The sequence below is a fragment of the Macaca mulatta genome, chromosome 9, assembly GCF_049350105.2.
Source record: "Macaca mulatta isolate MMU2019108-1 chromosome 9, T2T-MMU8v2.0, whole genome shotgun sequence".
Taxonomy (NCBI): domain Eukaryota; kingdom Metazoa; phylum Chordata; class Mammalia; order Primates; family Cercopithecidae; genus Macaca; species Macaca mulatta.
In genome coordinates, this window is record NC_133414.1 from 90,000,457 (window position 1) to 90,016,699 (window position 16,243).

At 39.4% G+C, this 16,243-nt stretch overlaps 1 protein-coding gene across 1 annotated transcript in view; it reads left to right on the forward strand.

Annotated features, from left to right (window-relative positions):
• CCDC6 (coiled-coil domain containing 6) overlaps nucleotides 1–16,243 on the forward strand; it is a 120,152-nt gene that overhangs the window by 80,877 nt on the left and 23,032 nt on the right. The window contains exons 4-5 of the mRNA XM_002808504.4: nucleotides 13,275–13,378; nucleotides 15,230–15,390. Coding sequence (XP_002808550.1) covers nucleotides 13,275–13,378; nucleotides 15,230–15,390 — 265 coding nt within the window. The remainder of the gene's footprint in view (nucleotides 1–13,274; nucleotides 13,379–15,229; nucleotides 15,391–16,243) is intronic.

Genomic DNA, 16,243 nt, shown 5'->3' on the forward strand with positions numbered 1-16,243 from the left:
ATTCCTGGAATTTGGGGACATGTTTTCTTATCTGAGATGTCCCCTTTCTTCCATAGCACTAAAACCCATATATAAAGGTTGGATTTAGGATTGATTTATTAATTTTAGCTTATTAGCATCCATTTATAATGACATCTTAGCCCGTGTGGTTTAGGGAAACTTCCCTGGGTTCAAATCTCCCTTTCATCTGTAATAAACAGTGTGGCCTCATGCATGCAATTTGGCCTCTTTTGTGAAGCAGTCGCAAGTCTTATTTGTATATTTTGGGGAGGATTAGTTGTCCTTCCTGCCTGTCCTCACACTCCATGTGTGTACTAAAGTTCTTTCTGATGCAGGATTATTCAAATGTGGACTGCATAACAAGAAATACGTTTTTATGGTAACCTAGTCACTGATTATGTGTAATTGTATTGTGTCACTGTGATGAGTTTCATAAAACAGTACTTACATGCTTTGCACTAATTTTCTATTTAATTATATTTCATCTTTATTAAAATGTAGATCACAAAAGACTAGACTAATTTCACAATCCAGTTTGAAAAAAGTGCTCTACCTTGCCCAATGCTTTGTTCCCTCCAGGTCTGCATGGATCTGTTTCCTCTGCCTGGAACACTTTATCCCTCCTCTATCCTATCCCTGCTCAAGCCTTACTAGTGTCCCTCCTGCAGTCAGTTAGGTGTCTGTGCTGTGAGGAATTTCTATAATATTCAGACCTACTCTTGTAACATTCAGTACTCTGTTTAATTGTTTCTTTCTTATAGCTTCACTATAAGATGAAAGAGGGCTGAGACAAGGTTGACCTTAACACTGTACCCCTGGTGACTCTAATCTGTTAGCTCTCCAAAAATTGTAGCTACTGCCACTTATACTGAAAAGTATCATCTAATTCCTATGGTACTTTGCCCTACCTATTTTCCAGGAAAGTAAGTGTGTATATTATTTAAGCCTCAAATGTCTCACTATCTTCCTTGAACTGGTTATCTGTCTCTTCAGTTATGGACATATTTATGCTCATATGTCATTTGTGATCTGGCCTCTTTAACTTTCTTCTTTGCCCATGCTGCTGTTGATGCCCTTGTATGGCATGCATCCTGCATTAGTCCAATACACCTGTATTGCATGCCTGCTGTGTATCACAAACTCTTCTAAGAAAGATGATGGGAGGTCCCTGGCCTTGAGGAGCCTGGTCCAGGGAGGCCAGTGCTGAGGGATACACTGGGCAGAGTCCTGTGGTGGAGGAGAGGAGTGGGGCTCCCACCGTAGCACACCAGCCCCCTAGCTAGCAGAGAATGCCTGCAGGTGCTGTGAGACTGATGCAGAAGAAAAGACACCCACTGGCTAAGTGGGTCTGCATTCAGCCATGTTGCAGGGAAGCAGAGATGAGAGAGGAGGCAGAAATGAGGAGAGAAAATAGGTAGTAAAAAGTGTTTGCAGGTACTACGTAAAGATGCCAAGAACAGAAAAGAACTGTGAAGGAGATGTGAAGTTGACTCCCGGCCTCTACTTTGGGAGTCATGGAGTAAGAGGAGGTTTTGGTATCTGCTGTGGGGTGTACTTGAGGGCTTAGGCTCATCTTTACAGTGAATGCCAGATGGAAAGAAGCCACATAGCTCTACCAGGGCTTGTGCAAGCCTCAGTGCTAACCATGCTCAGTGGTTACCTTCAGCCACTAGATGATACTGGGTGACTTAAAGGGGCTTGATGGGACCCCAGCTTCCATGGGCAGCACCGGGAGTGACCCTCACTCATCTCAGTGCCCCTCACCATCTACATCTGCAGCAAATCACAGAGGCCAGGGTTTAGAATGATGAATTTGAATCCTCACGACAAAATTTTTTGAATTCATTGTCTTAATGAAGCAGGAAAATATTTAGTATATTTTAAAGTCTATCAGGAAGGAAAGAAACTTTTCACATTTCCAGTTCTTAGAATAGTGGCTCTTAAGATGTTAAAAACAGTTAATGATACTGCTAAGGAAACAAGATGGCCTTTCTGCCTTGGTTGTCTAGAAGGTAATTCATTCAAAAATATAACCAAACTGACATCATATCCAGTCCCCATACAATTCTGATGCTACTTGTTTTAGAAGCTACAGCAACTAACTCTAGTGAATTATACAGATAATCTTTGTGTCCTTGTGATTTATGAGTGAACAGAGTGGCTAGTGGCTCATATTCACGTTTGCATCCTTGGGTGATTTGGTTTTACTAATCTTGTAGAACATGGTTGTATTAGTCCTTTTTCATGCTGCTGATGAAGATATACCCTAGAGTGGGCAATTTACAAAAGAAAGAGGTTTAATTGGACTAGTTCCGTGTGGCTGGGGAAGGCTCACAATCATGGCGGAAGGCAAAGAGGAGCAAGTCCCATCTTACATGGACGGCAGCAGGCAAAGAGAAAATGAGGAAGATGCAAAAGCGCAAATCCCTGATAAAACCATCAGATCTCGTGAGACTTTTTCACTACCACAGGAACACTATGGGGGAAACTGCCCCCATGATTCAATTATCTCCCACCGGTTGCCTCCCACATCATGTGGGAATTATGGGAGTACAGTTCAAGATGAGATTTGGATGGGGACACAGAGCTAAACTATATCAGTGGTTGTTTCTTAAATTCACAGGTAGTGTGACCATACTGGGTCTTGTTTAGAATTCCATTCATGCTAAAAGCTGCCCTTGCAGATTCTGACAGCTAGAGGAATCCATTGAAATTGTGCTGAGTAGAGCACCTACTGATTTTTGTGTGCCATTTTGAAAACACAAAGAGCAACCATGTTCCTTGAGGAGTCACTTGCATTAAGGAAATGAAATTTAGTGACTACCATGCTTACTTTGTAGTTTAGTTATAAATACAAATTTCAGATTATGGAAGTCTTGGAATCTTTTTTAAATCAAACATTTGCAATGTAAAAGTAATCCATTGTTCTTTCAAGACAGTTTGGAAAACAAGTACAAAAAAGTACAAAAATGAAAAAATATGACCTAGATTGCAGTTTGCCTAGAAAAACAGCTATTGATGTTTTTCTTCATCTTCTCCTCCTCCTCTTCTTTTCTCTTCCTCTTCCTTTTAAGTGGATTTATAATTGACTGCCCTGCTCTTTAAAAAATAAAACATAATAACTTAAGTCTGCACATTTAGATAAGCCGTATTGGAGACATAATCATAGTAAACCCTGAAGTCGGTTTGGTGGGAATTTGTTTATAGCAAATCCACGGTGATGTTTCACTTGCGTGAGAAGCTTGGGTACATTCATCCCACCCACTGCTTGTCCAAGAGAGGTGGGGAGGAAACCTCAGATAACAGCTGAAAAATAAGTGGGATTTTGTGCCTTGGAAGTGAAAAAACTAGGGTCAATACACCATACTCAAAAGAAGCTTCAGGAGGCTCTCTGTTGAGTTGATTTGCTTTGGAATCCATTTGTTGGGATGTAATGAAGCCAACTAAGGGGTGCCAGCTCCAGACCTGTGAAAGCAGACTCTGAGCTCTGTCAAGGGACACAGATAAGTCTCTCTATAGGACATGAAAAAGGAGAAAAATCCCCCAGAATTCCTTTCCTAGACTCTATTTCAATTAAATAGAAAAACTCACTGTGTTCCGTCTTGTAAGACTTTATTTTGAAGCATCAGATGCCACATATAGATCAACTTGTACAGATGATGTTACATGATGGGAGGGGAAAAACTCAGTGTATTTCCTGTGTCAAAGGAGAGGCAGCTCGTCATGATCCAGTGATGTGCGTCTTCTGGTTATCCACTGGGGACAAAGACCTTGCATGTTAAATTGAAGGACACTGGTGTGCTGCAGTAGAGCAGTCAAACCCAGAGATACTGTACTGAGACTTCCTAGTTGTAATTGTGAAATACACAGGTCTTTTTCTCTATGATCAAAACAAGAACTTGCTCGATGACTTAGGTGTTCTCCCTAGCTGAACACACAGCAAATGAATGAATGGCTAAGTAAACTCGTCATCCCTATGTAAGGAAGTTGGATGAATGTGGTAATGACAAGAAAAAAATGATTTATCAAGGAAACTTCCATTTTGGATAAAGAACATCAAGTTTGCCCAAAACTTCCATTTTGGATAAATCACATTAGGGCAAGAGAAGTTGCCCTGTTGTTTTCTTAAAGAAGCTTGTTTTAACTTTAATAATATTTTGGGCTGGGAGACAACAAAGTCTTGCTATTGAAGCAGGATATTTCCCTGACCCCTTCGCAGGAGTTGTGACAGTGGTGTCTCATTTACTCAGCCCACCACTCTCAACTCCAGTGTGGGAACTGGAGTGAACAAGTGCTGCCACCGGCTGGCTGCTTAGGTACTGGCAGGGAAGAACTCTGTGCTGGCCCCATAGCAGCATTTAGGTGGGGGTGCCTGTAACTCCTGAAGCCCCAGAGGGCGTATTACAGTACTCTTTTAGTTCTGCTGTCCGTGGACGTCTTAAGTGTTAACAGTTCAGGGGCCCCTTGCTTTTTTGCGTGAGTCGGCTGCCCTCCACCAGCGAGGGCAAAGGGCCAGTGTGACAGCCTTTTGTATCTGCACTCATAGCTCCCGAGCTCTTGTCTGGCATCCAGGAAAAATGAGGTTGCACGAATGAATTGAAGGATGGGAAATATGGGGGATTTTATTGCTGATGAAAGTGGCTCTTAGTGGGAAGGGGAGCTGAAAGGGGGATAGGGCAGGTAGGTAATCTTCCCCTGAAGTCTGCCTGGATTCTTCTCCAAAGTTAGGCCGCAAGCTGTCCCTCCAAAGTCAAACCACTTCTCCCTAACCTCCAGCTGTGGTTCCGTCTACCGGCTGAGTCTGGGTTTTTTTGTTTGTTTGTTTGTTTTTATAAGCATTGGGTGGGTTGGGACAGGGCCATGGGTGGTTTAGGAAAAGGCAACATTTGAGTGGAAAAACAGGGATATGAATTCTCACTTTGAACTGTGGTTTCAGGCTTTTTGGCTTGAGGATAGGGTTTTCCCAGGGACCTGCCCTTTTCTGCCTAGAATTTCTTTGCTCCCCTGTCCCTGTCACTGTGTTGCCCAGGGTGGTCTCAAACTCCTGGGTTCAAGCAGTCCTCCTGCATGAGCCTGCCAAGTAGCTGGAATTACAGGCAGGCACCACCACACCCAGCAAGATGCTTATTTTAGGTAATAGTCTGATGGTAGCCACTGATCTGATAGTATATTTGCAACAGTTACAGATGTCATTTCTTTCCTAAGGCATTCTCCACTGAACTGTTGATGTAGTAAAAGAATGTATACACAATACTGTGAAACTTGCTTTCCCTCAATGGCAATTGTCTGTTAAAAGAATTCCCTTGAGTAATGAACCCAGAAATATTACAAATTTCTGTAATATTATGTTGATGTCAAAGTGATGAAAATGTTAAGACCAGAAACGGTATTAATCTCAGTAATTAAATGTGTGTCTATTTAAAAAGTTATTTCTCATTGAAAGCAATATTTATTGAACTGATGATAAGTTATGAAATAGTATCATTTTCATGTTAATAATGGCATATTAATATTGTCCTGAAATTATATCAGTTTCAAAGAACAAATCTAATTCTTACAGGAACATAATTTTTTAGAAGAAAAAAGATGTAAGCTGTATTAAGGTTATCTCTGAGCTGTCCGGAAAATTCTGTCTTCCAAATAACTGAACTTTCACTGTCATTTATTCTTCTGAAGGTCGATTGGCTCATTCTATATTTTAAATATGTCAGATAATACCGTACTAATGGATTGCTGTTTTTGAATGTACTATTACTTCAGTTACACTAGGAAACTCAGTTTTTTTAAGATTAGATATCTATTTTTTTTCTATTATAAAAATAGCAGATGTTGATTAAGAAATTGGGCAGGCCAGGAAAAAATAGGAAGATAAATTATCAACAGCATAACTTTCACCCAAAGGACAGTCATATTTATCTTGCTGTATAGTTCTTTCTGATTTTTTTGTGTGTATTTTTCCTTTTGCCTGTATTTTAGATATATGTAGGCAAGTTTCTTTTCAATTATAACTTTGACCTTCTAGTCTAGAAAGTGACCACTCTTCCTCTCCCTTTTCCTTGCTCCTCAACGGCAGACTTCTTCGGCTCTTTCTGTTCTCAGCATTGCATGGGCCGTGTGATGACCTAGAACTTGTTCTTAAAATTCTGAAAGCAATCACAGCTTGATTAACCAAATAGACACCTGGGAGGACTCTATGGTCTGTGAACACCTGTCTTAGCTTATCTGTAACACAGACTGACTACTTGTTTTGTCTTTTTTTAAAAAAGACAGTTTTCCAGAATGCAAGGGTCAGATGTCTTCCACCTTAGGAGAATTGCCAGGACTGAGCAACATTCCACTGATCACCTGTACAGACAGCTGACACAGACATTGCTCGTTTTACCTTAGTTATCTCCATTGCTTTACTTTGTGAAGGCTTTGCCAAGGACCACTGTGGTTTGCTGTCAGCTATTTCCATGTCAGATGCACGTAATGTATTTTAATAGCCCCCTCACAAATTCTGTTAGTCATTCTTTCCAATATATAGGCACAATCTGGATTAACTCAGATGTGTGGGAAAATAGGATGGAATGAGGTAGGATCTCTTATTATCTCTGCTCTTGTAGTAGTAGAAGCAAAACTGTGACCATTTTTCTGACTTTGATTTAGTTTTGAATAAGTATATATTTTGAAAATACATACTTATATTTTCCCAAGTGATGTTGATGTACCCGCAGGTCAGCACTTTGAACACTTGAACATCTATGAAATCACATAGTAAAGTGATAGGAGATGGGGCTAAGCTTTTAATGGCCTTTAGACATAGCCTTTAGATATAACCTAACCTGGAAGGCTTTGGGAAGTTGTTGTGTTAAATCCCCAACACACTGTTGTGTTTTCTTAGGACTTGCCTCTTATTTAAAAAAAAAAAAAAATCTGTCCAGCTTAAGAGTTTGATTAATGTGGGTCTTAAAGCATTCTGCTATCTTTTTCTTTCCTTTTTTTTTTTTTTTTTTTTTTTGAGACAGGGTCTCGCTCTGCCACCCACTTTGGAGTACAGTGGCACAATCATAGCTCACTGCAGTCTCAAGCTTCTGGGCTCAAGAGATCCTCCTGCCTCAGCCCCTTGAGTAGCTGGGCCTGGAAGCGCGTGGCACTGCATCGAACTCATTTTTTATTTTTTTTGTAGAGACGGGATCTCACTGTGTTTCCCAGGCTTTAAGTGCCTGGCAAACTTTGTGTTCTATTTATATGATAGCCTTTATTTCATAGGCTTCCCCTTCTTTTTATTATGCCTGGATTAATGCATGCCTTAGTTATAATGGACTGCTTTCCAAAATTTGTTTTATAAATCAGATGTTTGGGTTTCGAAACATATTTTCCCATAGTAATGATGATAATAAGGTACTTAGACTAAAACCTTTCAAAGCAGATTGAAAAGTTTCACTAAAACCTTTCAAAATCCTATAACTGAGTATAATATTTAGCTAGAGTTCTCATCCGACTTTTTTGCCAAACATTCCTTACTCCCACCCCAGCATCGTAGTCCTCTTTAAATGGAAAAATGCAATAGTAAGAAAGAACTGTGGTAGCATTGAGAGCCACCTCTCGGCTGCCCTACTCCCTTTCTGCTTCTTTGGGTGGTGGTCAGGATCTGTCTACTGAGAAGACACAGGTAGGACTGGCTGTGAATTCAAATAAGCCAGATGCATTTTTATATATTGAGTTTATTCATTGAAGAAGTTCTAAATTTATTTTGGGAACATAATAAGAACTCCTGGTCTGATGTTAATTAACCTGCAGTGAAAAGTAGAGCTACTCAAGAGGAGTAAAGAATTTGGCAGTTCATTGAACTGACTTAATTACAAAGCAGGCTTTCCAATGAATATTCAGCTCCAATGAATAAATCAGCTATATCCCTCGGTGCTGGGTGCTTGTGGAATAATCACAGTACGGGACTTGGGTTAGCCTGAGAATTAGATGTTTGGTAAGGGATGAGTGGGATACATATTGCATGAACACCAATTTTTTTTTTATGTGATCAGATATTATTAGAAAGGATGTGGAAGGGAGATTATTACAGATAGAGACCAGCATATTGAAAGCACTGTATCACTCAGCTTTTTACACCTGAAGCAAGAATTTCCAACTTATTACCCTGGAAACTTAACATGTATTATGAGATTGTGCAATGACCAGGACACTAAGCATTGAAAATCTGTTTTTACTGTTTTATGTTCACTTTGGCTCTAAATATATAGGATTTGGAATTAGGTGGGAAGGAAGTGGTGGGGACACTGATAAAGAACTTATCAAGCCTGTAATCCCAGCACTTTGGGAGGCCAAGACGGGAGGCCAATCATGGTGGTCAGGAGATCGAGACCATCCTGGCTAACACGGCGAAACCCCGTCTCTACTAAAAAATACAAAAACTAGCTGGACGAGGTGGCGGGCGCCTGTAGTCCCAGCTACTCAGGAGGCTGAGGCAGGAGAATGGTGTAAACCCGGGAGGCGGAGCTTGCAGTGAACTGAGATCTGGCCACTGCACTCCAGCCTGGGCAACAGAGCGAGACTCCGTCTCAAAAAAAAAAAAAAAAAGAACTTAAGGGGAAATTAACCAAGGGACTCAATATGATTTCTTCTAATTTCTCTGCTCTTTAATGTCAGCCAGAGCTCCTCAGCAATGCTGAAAAGTTGAGATTTTTAAAACTGAAAAAACAAGAGGCCCTGCTCTTTGCAGGGTTAAAGATAATATAGAGTCCTATAGCACTGCCAGTCTATGTAATGAAATACGGTAAGTCCTCACTTAACATTGTCAGTATAGTTCTTGGAAACTGACTTTAAGTCAAACAACATATATGAAAATCAGTTTTACCAGAAGCTAATTGATATAAACAAGACTTAAGTTCCTGTGACATATTTCTGGTCACAAAAACATTATCACACTTCTAAATAAAGACGCGACGTAATTCTAATGTTAAACATTGAAACAAATGTGAGTTATGCATATATTAAAGAAAGATTAATGAAAACCATTAATTACCCCATTTTTAGTGAATCAGTGAGTGATGGTCATAGTAGTGATGTGTTAAATCAAGGATAAATGTTTGCAAAGTAAAAATTGTAAGGAGCACCTCCTCCCAACTCACAGTTCAAAAGCAAATAGAAACAATTACAGCGGCTTGCTGAACACTTGCATACTGCATCATTGATTTTCATGCATTTGTATGATTGGCATATACTTTATGAATTTGTATTTTATAATAATTTGTACTCATTCATTTTCTAATGTGCTTATTCCAGTTCAGATCAAGGGTGGCTGGAGCCTGTCATGGCAGCTCAGGGCACAAAGCAGGACCCAACCCTGGACAGGGCACCAACCCATTGCAGGACACACTTATACACACACTCTCACTTACTCCAGAGGGACCATGTAGACATGCCGATTGCACATCTTTGGAATATAGAAGTAAACTCGAGTATCTGGAGAAAACCCTCACAGACATAGGGAGAACATGTGAACTCTATATAGACAGAGGCCCCACTGAGAATCTGCTTTTTTCTTCCCCCCTCGTCAACATTATAATAACAGGACGTTGAACATTCAAGGACCTACTGTACTTGAGAATCCACACTGCTGAGCTGGGGCCTCCTGTGTTGCCTGCGTCGTGGAAATAAATTAGTAGAGCAAATTGGGACAGCAAACCCAGGTTTCACACCCAGAGTGCCCGGGTTTGCTGAGGTGGGCAGTAGATTGATAGCTGGTAACTCTACCAACAGATGCCAGGAAGGAGCCAAGACTCACATAGAGCTCCACCATGTTTCCTGATCTTGTCTGTTTCCAAAATTGCTCATAGACTCCCTAAACTGCCCTTATTTCCCTGGCATCAGCTACCCCCAACTCTGCTACTCCCAAGTATTGTTGGCAAAGGAGATAGGCCCACAAACCACAGCATGATTTGCTCTAAATCCATGTTTCCCTCAAGTTCCTCTGTAATTGCTGGTTGGACAGGACCCAGCAATTTTGGCTGCCATGGTGACCAATATCCGTTCCTATCTTGGTGGTATGACTGCCTGAGTCATGTCGTCTTGCAGGCTAGTGGTTTCCTCAGTTTTAAAATGATGATTTGCCTTGCTGCTTCTAGCTCTAAATATGTGTGACAGAACTAGCTCTGACTGAAGACAGCTACTGTCTTGACACTGGGCAGGGAATGACAGAATGGGTAGGCCAGAAAGGGACCTGAGGCATCATTCAGGCCAAACTTCTCATTTCATAGATGAGGGCATCGGGGCTACAGCAGCTGAGTGACCTGCTCAGAGTCACATGCCTCATTAGTTACGTATGGGTAAAGACAGCTTTGTCTTGATTTTGCTTCTCAGAGTTATTGATTAGTGTTACGAGTATTTACTCTAAAAGTAATTGAGCAGGCATTTCTCCACTAAACATCATACTGCAAAATGATGCCTGCTTGAATTTTTTTCTTGCTTATCAACTATCTCTACCTCCTATGATGCTTTTAAACACTGGAATTGGGATCCTTAAAGGTAAATGCCTCATAGTTATTTGTTTAAATAAACATAATTCTGAGGCTAGAGGCAGTGGCTTATGCCTGTAATCTCAGCACTTTGGGAGGCCAAGGCAGAGGATTGCTTGAGGCCAGGAGTTCAAGACCAACCTGGGCAACATAGCAAAAACTCATCTCTCCAAAAAGAAAAAATGAGCCAGGTGTGGTGGTGTGTGCCTGTAGTCCCAGCTACTTGGGAGGCTGAAGCAGGAGGATTGCCTGAGCCCTGTGGGTTAAGGCTGCAGTGATCCATGATCGTGCCACTGCACTCCAGCCTGGGCAACAGAGCATGAGACGTCTCAAAAAAAGAAACGAAATGAAATGACTGTTGATTGTACTTCAAAGCTTGGCCAAAAAGTATGATGAATGCAGAGAATCACGAAGTTTAATAGGAGTTATACAAGGGTTCCAGGATTTCTCACTGTTGCTGCAGGTAGGAACTGTTTAACATTCTGAGGAGCATTTGCACGTTAATGGGGTCCCAACTTTGCAGCACAATATATTTGACTTATTTTGACACCCTGCACCTCCCCCTTTTTGCCCTTGAATTTCTCTTCAGAATCACATTCTGCCATGCAAAAACAACATATTTTGAAACTCTGTTTCCAGTTTGCTATGTAATCATGGCTTATTCACTTGTCAAATAAGCCCTCTAATACATATTGATGGCCTATAAGGTGCCAGATGTTATTCTAGATACTGGGGATACACCAGTGAATGAAACAGACAAGACAAGTCCCTTGTAGAACTTAACATTCTGGAGGGCTGGAACAGAAATGGAACGGATATCCAAATATAGTGATTATCATAGCCAAAAAGTGTTGAGTGCTTTCTAAGTGCCAATTAATTATCAATGGTTTACCTAGATTTACAAATGTAATGCTCACTGTAATCATATGAGCCAGACATTATTTTTGTCCTTCATTTTGCAAATGATAAAATTATATCTGGTTAATTTTCTCAACATTTTCTAACTAGTGATTGATAGAGCTGGGATTTGAACCTAGGCATTTGGCTCAAAGTCTATGATCATAAGACAGAAGTGTAATTACAGGAGTCTCCCCCCAATGCAATGGCTGCTGTTTTGTGACTGTACCTAAGTTTGTAGGAAATATTTTAAATATTCAAATGGCCAGTTGTTTCTACAGCTATTTTTATGGCTTTCAGAGGAGAAAAGCCTAGAGCTCTGTCATCATATGAGAGTGTGCTTCCCATCTGTTTGAGACCTCCTTTTTTCTCTAAATTTAGAACGTGATGATACCATTATCCTTATATCATTTCCTCTCAGGTCTTGATTGTTCAGGTTCTAAGGCAGCTGATTTTATGCATATTCATTCTGGTTCAGATGTAGAACAAGTAGCTGCTCACCTTCATGTGGCTGTCCTGTGCTCCTGTGTGAATATGGGCGAGTCTTTTGCTCTCTGTGAGCTCCTTAAGGACCTTGGGTGGTGTTGGTAGTACCAGTCATCTCAGGGGATTGAGATTGGTGCTTCTTAAGACTAAGCTACCAAGAGTTTCAGAAAGGGGAACGTCATTTGGCTGTAAAAATAAAACCACACTTTGGATATTCTGATGTTTGATTGCTTTAAAAGACTACATTTTATTCATCTTTTTGGTTCTGCCTTATGTATACACACAGGATCTTTGGATGAGGAGCTTGCCTCTGTGACCCACTAAGGAAATGTGAAATCTATTAACATCTTTGTGCAATCAAGAATAATTTGTTGACTCAACTGTTGAAATGGTGAATTGCCACTGGTTGAAGAAATAACATGGAGACAGTAGCACAGGCTCTTTGCATTAAGAAAATTTTGTTTTAATTGTTTAATATGTCAAGTATAGAGAATGATAGAACACATGTCCTCTACTCATTGCTATGAAACCTTATTGCACTTTCAGTCTCTCTTACCAGCCCTCTTTTTCCACATATCTTTTTTATACTATTTCACAAGTATATAATTGTTTGATTTACTGTCTTGACTCCCACTAAAAGGAAGATCCATGAGGGCAGAAATTCCTGACTCCTTGGTTCACTGCTATGTCCCCATTATCCAGTCATTGGTCTCAGTATTTACTACAATATTGATTAATTGAATTTTCTCATGTTTGCTTCATTGAAATAGAACACTGTTGGGGTTCCCTCCCCAACTGCAAAGCCTCCCCCCAAATCAAATTTTCTTCTTTCCATAAATCCTTAGAGTAACCAGTATTGTGGATTTGGTGTTTATCATCTTTTGTGCATGTTTTTATATCTTAGTACATGTTTATTTATCTCCATTAGCCAGTATGTAGAGTTGTTTGGGAGCTTTTAAGAGTTGTTTATATAAATAGTAATATAACCTTTCTGACTTCTGTAAGAGACAAGCCCGGAAGAGTAACTCTAAGCCCGGAACTGTAAGGGACAAGCCCAGAAGAGTCCTGATATGACTACTACACCAAACTCCCCTAAAGACCTCTCCGAGAAGGACTTTCCACATGCCTCGAATAAATGCGGAAACAAGGAATGCATTTCATGTACCAGACAACAATTAAGCATTAACATCCGAGAATGAAACTGTCTAGTTTTTTTCAAAGTTTAAGAACTAGAGGCACTTAATATGTTTGTGCCAGAAAATTGGCCACATGCTTGCGGTTTTCTCCAAGAAAAGGGGTCCTAATTGTTCAATCAAAAAATATATTAACAAAGTATAAGTGGCCTGACATTTTGGCACACTTTTTTCCTTCCTTTAGTTGAGACGGGAGAAGATTGACCTTGAAAATACATTGGAACAAGAACAAGAAGCACTAGTTAATCGCCTCTGGAAAAGGATGGATAAGCTTGAAGCTGAAAAGCGGTTTGTTTAGTCTTGCTGTTCAATATAGGGTGTGTGTGTGTGTGTGTGTGTGTGTGTGTGTGTGTGTGTGTGTGTTGCTGTTCTGGGTGTGACTGAGGGATAGCAGTAAGACACCTTAATTCTTTGGTGATGCACATCATTTTAATTGGCCAAAGGAAAAAATATGTTGAAAGCCTTCTGAACTATTCCCATGTTGGGCACCTCTTTATTGTTTGCTATCATACTGTCCCAGTAGAATTTTTTTTCATTTGGTGTTACAAGGCTGTGAGAGAATTAGTCATGCTGCTGTTGTTCACGTTAAAGTCTTTTCAAGGATGGTTGCAATTTCAACTTTCCACCTTATTGAACTGGCTTCCTCAATTGTTTTCTAAAGTATATAGGGTATACTATGTACTATTATTTATACATCTCTGGCATTTACTTTATTAGGAAGCCTGAGATTTTAATAGTAAAATTGTTTTAAAGCCTACTGTAAAGAAATACCTTTACATACTTAAGACTAGAATTCTTTGTGTAAAATGTATATACTTGCAAGTGGAATGTCACTCAACAGCAAACATTTCTTAAACCCCTTTGTGCAAGATAGTTAGGCCCTTGTTTTCAAGCACTGAGTACTTTGGGAGTGTATGGGGCAGGGCGTGTAAGAATGGGAAGAAGATTCTGTATGTGGAATGTGTGTATGGGTGTAAAAAGTGAGTTTTTAAAAAATGGTCATTAATCCATTTCACCAAGATCTTTTGTTTGCTACCCAGAGTCTTTCCTCCTTAAGTATTTGGTTTGGATGCATATTTGTAATTGTTTTGAGTTCATGTCTACATTTGCAAAATATAGGCATACCACATAGCTTTAAGAAAAGTGAAAATTAGAGCTATATCTATAAGAAATACTTGTATAATCATATCCACTCTGCTTTGCTGATACGTATTATTGTAGCAAGAGTAACAAGTTGAATTATGAAAAGTCATTCTATGTAATAAATGCAGGAACCATTATAATATTTTAACACACTATTTTTCTCAAGGGTAGACCTGGATGGAGGTAACTCAGTTTGCTCTTGGACAAACTCAAAGGTACAAAGTAAAAACAAAACAAAAACCCCAGCAGCTATGGAAAGGGATTTAGAGATCTGTTGCCAAAGGAAGACTTTGTAGAAGGCAGTTGGAGGTTTTACATGTATTAGTGCCAAATTATTGGATTGAACAGTATGGAAGTTTTCATTTTGTAGGTCAAAGCTATTGAATATCATCATTCAACATAAAAATAATTGGTAAAGAAGGTGGCACTTTTAATTATTAACCTGATAATTCTGGTTTTGTTTTTAACTTTTTACCTTTGCTGTGCCCAAAAGCAAAGGGCACCTAGTCCAGTTTGCCATGCCCTTGCAATTAGTTTTGCAGGAGGGAATTTTAGAAGTTGAGTCTCTATGTTACTTTACCCTCCAAGGAGATTCATAGTATCTTAGAAGATAAGAAAGTGGAATTTCCTCAGCATCTTCATGCACTAAACCCAAGAAGTTGAACATTGAGTCAGCAGATAATTCTAAGTGCATACTGTATTCCAGGCATAATTATTAGATCCAGATGTTAAATAAAGACTTTTCAGTATTGTTTAATTACCAGTAGTCATTTAAAAGGAAAAAAGGAGATTAGAATCAGCTCTGCCCTTTGGCCTGAGATACCAGATAAGAGCAACCAGAAGTTTGATGTAAAATGGGCAGAGGAATTAAGCAACCCTGTAAATTCTGGCAGTAAACAGGAGCTTGCTTTCAAAACAAACCTGCCAGCTAGTGTGTTGTTTTGTCTTTTCAAGGAAAACTGTTTGTCATTGTTGAAATTTTTCTTTTCAATGAAGAATCCTGCAAGAAAAATTAGACCAGCCTGTCTCTGCTCCACCATCGCCTAGAGATATCTCCATGGAGATTGATTCTCCAGAAAATATGATGCGTCACATCAGGTTTTTAAAGAATGAAGTGGAACGGCTGAAGAAACAACTAAGAGCCGCTCAGTTACAGCGTACGTAGCCTCTGGTTTCACTAGTTTTATGCCCGTAGAATTAATAACTTTACCAAATATAGGGTATTACGAATATTGAATTACCATTGACTATGCAATAATTAAATTCATATATTACTGATGCATGTTTACCTAAGTTTATTATCCTGGAATGGATTCTTTTTTTTTTTTTTTTTTTTTTTTTGAGTGTTATAGTAGGGGAGAACAAAACCATTTAGAATACTTCCAGAAAATAATTCAAGTAATTTCAGCAACATCCAGGATCACAGGTAACATTTTAAATCTTCTCTGCCATGTTTATCTCTAGGATTGTGCTGACAAAAATATTGCAGCAGACCTCAAAGCACTTTCAAAATATTAAGGCAGAGAGTAGTTTACCTTCCTTACTACTACATTCAACCTTAGCTGACATTTGTTCATGCTATTTGAAGAGTAAATGCTTTTGAAATGTATACTTAATATTTTGGAAGAGGCTAAGATGTTGAATTGAAAAATTAAAGGACTAGATTTCTGAATACTTGATTAGGTCCCTGTGTAGTTTCTTGGGCTCTCCTATTTGTTTGTTTTTGGCTGTTCAAATTTATTTTTTTGAACAGATAATTCAGTGAAAGGTATGCAGTGAAAAAAATGTGTCTTCCTCTCATTCCTAGTCTCTAGCCACCCTATTCCCACAATTTATACATTTGTACTGTATTCTTCCAGATATATTTGTATGTAAACTTATTTATACAAATACAGTTGACCCTTGAACAACATGGGTTTGAACTGTGCTAGTTTACTTATATTGTGGAATTTGTTTTTCAATAAATACAGTTGTCCATTCATATCTGGAGGTTCTGCATCCAAAACCAAA